General features: G+C 21.9%; 1 protein-coding gene across 1 annotated transcript; it reads right to left on the bottom strand.

Moving 5' to 3' along the window:
• Positions 1-3,419: 3,419 nt before the first annotated feature.
• On the bottom strand, positions 3,420-4,752 carry LOAG_10663 (hypothetical protein; the record flags this gene model as incomplete). Its single annotated transcript, XM_003146186.1, has 3 exons — positions 3,420-3,630; positions 3,782-4,143; positions 4,653-4,752. Coding segments are annotated over 3 exons (672 nt in total), but the record flags the coding sequence as incomplete, so codon positions are not given.
• Between the last annotated feature and the right edge of the window lie 1,733 nt (positions 4,753-6,485).

The raw sequence follows: 6,485 nt of genomic DNA, 5'->3' as shown, positions 1-6,485 counted from the left end.
TTTTTTTCTTGTTGAAGAAAAGAAGTGAAAAGTGATTGCAGAAAATGTTGAATTGAGAAATTAAATATTGTTTTGAATATTTTCAAAAATATTGCCAAATTTCTATTCATTTATGATTTGTAAAAAAAATTATTTTATTTTAAATTTTATAAAACTATTACTTTTGTATTAATAATTCATTAATTCATTAAATATAGCTTCTTTAATAAGATAATATGTTACAAATTATTTTGCATAATTTTAATTATCAGTATGAAATATGAATGATGAACAAATATGCAAATTGAACGAAAATAATAAGATTAAATTGATAACAAAAAAAAAAAATGATAAATTTTAACGAACTTTTCTGTTGCCATTTTAAATAAATGCCGATTTTTTGCTGCTATTCGTTTGATTATCTTTAAGTTTGATTATAAATTAATTTTTCATTAATTAGTTTGATTATAAATTAATCATAACTTAATTATTATTTTTCCTTTTTTTAAATTTTAATTGGAATATTTGTTCCACTTTTTGAAGAAATTTTTCAGAAATTGGAAAATTTTTCTCAAATAAAATAAAAAAACTTTGCAAAAATTAAAATTTATTATTATCAACTCTTTTGAATATAATTACTAATAAGTTTTGAAAAATTAATTTGCAATATTTTGTGTTTTAAAATAAATGCAAGAATTGTTGGTAATTTCGTCAAATTTCTTGCAACCAAAAATGTTTTCATTTGATAATATTCCAAAATGTCAATTAGATTAAAAAATACATTGAATCAATCTTATTGTCATAATTTTTTTTTTTTCACAACTGTCCAATTTGTTAGTACTCTTACAATTTAACCTTTGACCCTTGCGGTAAAACATAATGAAAATTTTCGTACCCTTTTTATTTTTTTTAAATTTAAAATTAAATTTTGCACACGCTTCGGTATTTGTGATAACTTTAATTTGCTGATATATGAAGTACGAATGATACGATACAACCATCCAGAAAGGATTTAAACAGACAAAAGAAAAATAACAAAAAATTTTTTCAAATTTCTTCTTTCAAATAAATAGTTAATGAAAAATATATTTTCGTTTTAAGCAAATTTTTCATTTGATCGAAAAAAAAAAGTTGATAAATTTTTGCATAAATTAAAATCTTTTTTGTTGACATTTTATTTGTCACATATAATAATTTTTCCTTGAATATCACCATTCATTTTAATCATATTTTCTAGCATTTTAATTGAATATTACTACTTCTTTTATTTCGAACTTTTTATCTTATCGATTTCATTCTTTCTATTCCAAGAATTTATTTGAAAATGATTTATTAATTGATATATTTTAGGGCTTTTTTTTCGAACATTTTAAAAAAAGAATTGCAAAAAATGTGAAAATTCCATCATAATTCATTCTGTTATCATTTATCATTACTAATTTATGATAATTAATTATCACTGATTACCACTCTGTCATTTTTGTGAAATAACATCAAGAAGAAAAAAAAGCAAAGAATTAATTTCTCTCTGCAATTTATATCAGCTATTATCATTACTTTTTTTATCGTTTTAATCACATTTAATGATTGATCATATCAATTGTTATCAGCACTTTGTTCATTCCATTGTATATATTTAATAAGTAATGGTAGTACAAATCCCAAAAAGAATATAAGCAAACTTTTTAACAATTTCTTATGAATTTTTTTTTTTCTCATGAAACATTATATGAATAATTTCTATCTTACAAAATCTAAATATTATATATTTGCTTTTTTTTTTTAAACAAATAACATTATCAGTAGAATTTTTTGGTATTTAAAATTAAATTATAAAGCTAAAGTTTCATAGTTTCTTGGCGTCAAATTGTTTGAAATGATTTGAATTTTATTAAATGTCAGTTCGAATTTATTATCTGATAAAAGTGATAACTGCTAAATTATCTTACAATTTATACATTTTCTTCAATTACGCATCATTTTTGTTGTGATAAATATCGAATACTGTTACAGTATTTGAATTAATTATTGGTACTTCCTTTGCTACTGTAAACGTTTTACTTTTCATGATTGAATTTTAATTAAAGAAGAGGAATGATTCTGGCAGGGAAATCTTTCAGGTACGATATTTGGTAATTAATAGTCTGTAATTAGTCAATATATTGATAAGTAATCAATGTATCTTGATAATTGATATATACGTAAAATGTTACTAATTATTAAAATTGCAAATTAAATAGCTTTTCTTTTGCACCTGAAAGGTTTCTTATCAAAGTATTATCAAATCACTCCTTATCATTTTCATTTACAAAGGTATTATTCTGCTAGTCATCAAAAGATCTGAGAATACTGTTATACATTCAATAGTATTCTCGTCTAGACTGACGATAATCTTGGTGTCAAGTTTTCATACTACAGTAATAAGGAATTGATTACTGTTGCATACCATTATTACAGTAGATCTGACTTAGTAGCAGTAGTAAAAGTTGATTTCAACTTTGAACTTTGAACTAATCGTTTGGTAATTTTTATTAAACAATCCTCAGTGATAACAATTGCGTAAAACTATTTTTTTTACTTCATTCTTTGATCCAAATTCATTATATATCATAAAGCGTCAAAAAATAAAATAAATAAATAAAAAAACAAAAATCTTTCATTTCTATAGTTCTTATAGACATAAACGAGGGAAAAGAGAAATTTTTTGATGCAATAAAATTTGAAATTATCAACTGCAATAATAGCATGTATAATGCGGGAAGAACTACGGTAGAATACGGTAGAATACGATACGGTATGATAGGGCAGAATAACTATGGTATCTGCAAAACAATATCATTTTTTATTTGTAAATGTATGAAAATAGCAAAGATAAATGAAATATTGCGAAATAGGAAGGAAAAAAAAAGAAGAAGGAAATTATGATGAGCGGTGACAAGTAATTAGACGACAAATTTCTGGCCATTTCCAATAAATGGCAGTACCAAAATTAAGAAGCCAATGAATTAACAAAGCCAAGCAACCAATGTAAAAACCACTTCCAACACTGCCATTAACATTTGTCGTACATCTATTTGATATACCAGCATTTACTAATCGTCTAACAACACGATTTACAGTATCTGTAAATGTCAAATTAATTAATGCAAAATATTTTGTGAAATAAAAAGTTTAACATGGAACTATTCACTTGATCATATATTGTTTTTTCTAAAATTAATAAAAGTGTCATTTCGTCCTAATGCATTTGACAAAAATAAAAATAGTTTTTAAATTAAAATCTTTTTTTCTAAAATTTTAAATGCAAAAAAAACTGGAGGTTCAAATTAAATTTTTAGTTGTAATTTCATAAATACTTCCAATATTCATATAAAATTTGAAATAAAAATTTCTATTTGAATAAGAAAACTTTTAAATTAATTTTAACTTTATTCACTAACCAATTGCTTGTCCATTGCAACAGGCATATAAAATGATAGCAGTGGTTAATGAAAGTGCTAGAATAAGATTAATTTGGAATAGAAAGGTGACAGATGGCATTCGGCCTATATGCTGACCGTCGTAATAAATCAATGGTGTTACTAACGCCAATAAGTCAAGGAGGCTTGTTGACAAAATCAAAATCATAACAATATTATCCGATATTGGCCTCTACCTAAAAAAAAAAAAAAAAAAAGAAAAAAGAATTCGAACTTGAAAAGTATTTTTTCTCAAATTTAAATACTTAAAATGGAGTAAAAAAATTTTCATACTTAAAAAAGAAACAAAAAAAAAAAAGAATGTATAATGAAATGTTACTTACCAATGACCATATCAAACAGAATTCATTTGTGTTATTCATTTGCATGAATGGATTACAAGTATTGATGGGAATTGAATTGTTATCATTTAATTCCATTTCCATGCTCCAATTTGCCTTTATCATATCATTTTCATCCAACATTATATCATCAACCGTAAATTGATCATCCGTATCAATTTTATAGGAACAACGATTTCTCAAAATACCCATTTGTCGAGGTATGATTAATTTTGGTTCATTTGAAAATCGTGGAATATTGATTGCATCATTATTCATTCTCATTGTTACACTATTCGTTATTGTATTATTGTCATTAGTATCAATCAAATCATAATTATCAGAAAGTACCAAATTTCGCCAATCTAAAAATACAAATTAAAAATTTTAAAAAAAATTTTAAGAACAAAAAGTATTTTTTTAACTTTCATAATTTTTATACTTTTAAAATATTTCTCTCACATGAATATTTTTAAATTTTTATTAAACACTTAATTTTATAATTGTAAATAAATTCCATTAAAATAATAATATTTCCTTTATTTGATTAATTTATTCATTTACAAAACAATATATTCCTAATATTTTATTAAATATTTAAATTAATGCAAAATCATTTCATGCAAATTTATAATATCTTTGCAATTCAATACAACTATTTTACAACAATCTGCCATTTAATGAATAAATAATGCTCAAACTTAATAAGTTTAATTAATTAATTAAAATCAAGAATTTTTTCCACTTTTTTCATTTTTTTTTTTTTTAAAACAGAGCAAAAATATTGAACAAGGTCAAAGTTAAAGTTAAACTTTTACTTATCCGCATTAATTTGAATAATAAAATTAAATTTTTTGATGACAAATTAACAAACTTGGACTAAATAATGCATAATTAATCATAATGACAATCAATATTAACATTGTCGTATAAGCAATACGAAAACGATACATTCCACGATCAAGATGATCCATTATTTCTATCTGAAAGTACATTAATAATATTAAGCATTAATTATGCTAATTATGTATATAATTTTATAAATATGAATATCGAATAAAAGAATGTCAAAAAAAAGAAAAAAAATTAGTTATCATATCACTAAAAGTATTACAATATCGCATAAATCGGTGAAAAATCGTTATCATATCACTTAAAGTATTACAATATCGCAATGAATCGATGAAAAATCGTTATCATATCACTAAAAGTATTACAATATCACAATATCACAATAGCTAGTTATTTATGATGATAAATAATACGAAAGAAAAACAAAAAAAAAAAATTGGCAATCCGAAAAAAAAAAGTTTTAGAAAATTTAATAAAAAAATAAATGAGTGATTAGTTTGATACTTTAATTTATCATAAAATATAAAATTGTTTTTGTATTAATAATCAAATAATTATTTCAATATTACTTCACCTTGTAACTATTATAGATCGAAGAATGCTAATTAAGTTTGTTGTTAATTAGTTTTTAATATAATGTTAATATTTTATAATCAAATAATAATTTCAATATTGTTCCATCTTTCAACTAGCAAAAATCAGAAAATGCAAATTAAGCCTGCTATTAATTTAGTTTCTGATACAATTATTAATATTTTAGTAATCAAATAATTGTTTCAACATTATTTTATCTTTCAACTATTAAAAACCAGAAAATGCAAATTAAGCTTGTTATTAATTAGTTTATAATATAATATTAATGATATTATCAAATAAAATTAATAATTTTAATCAACAAACAGTTAATATTAAAGAATAAAAATGCAACTTAATTAATTATCACATTAGTTTAGCATAAGTTTCATCTCGAAAATTCTAATTTTTACGTGAAAATAAGAGAAATTATTAAGACATACTAACTTTAAAAAAACCAATCATTGCATATGACATTGATTAATGATGAATAATTTTGATCTAAACTAGAAAATAAATACCTCCATTAGATCAAAATCTTTTCTGGAATACAGAGGAATACTTAATTAATTACTAATTATAACGAAGATTTTTTCTTCCCAGGTATATATGTATGATTAATAGATTGCTAATTACTTACAACATTTAAAAATTATAAAAATTTATGTTGCTAATAAATTTATGTTGCTAATAATTTTCATAAAAGCTTATTAATTTTACAATTACAAATTAAAAGTTTTTTGTTTGTTCAGCGATAAATTAATTGTGCTTTTAATATTATTACAAAATAATTTAATTTGCAAAAAAAAAATCAATTTAATTTCAACAAGTAAAAATGAAAATTTTCATTTTATTTTCTTTTTTTGTTTCTTCCAATCGATTTTTAACTTTTGATAATAAATTATTTTATAAATGCTATGTAAATTATTGGGGTTATTAGCATTGAAATTTTAATGAAAATATGAGAATCTTTTTGGATATTTATATTAATTCATAAGAAATAATATCAATATTACATTCATTAATTGAAATTAATATCACACATAAAAAGAAATGATTAAATCAAATCAAATCAATATTCGAAACAATACTTCCCTATTGTCCCGAGATTTTCAAATAAAAATTTTTGATCAATAATTACTTTAATTCGTATATTTCTCATTGTATGATTAGAAAAGTTGTTTAATATTTTTTAATAATATCATTGCTGAATTAAATTTGAATTGCATCAAACAATGATATCATTGATTAAATAATAATCATAAACAATTTATAGGTTAAT

This window comes from Loa loa (assembly GCF_000183805.2).
Source record: "Loa loa unplaced genomic scaffold supercont3.573, whole genome shotgun sequence".
In the NCBI taxonomy this organism is placed as follows: domain Eukaryota; kingdom Metazoa; phylum Nematoda; class Chromadorea; order Rhabditida; family Onchocercidae; genus Loa; species Loa loa.
This window is presented reverse-complemented; position numbering and strand designations above follow the sequence as displayed.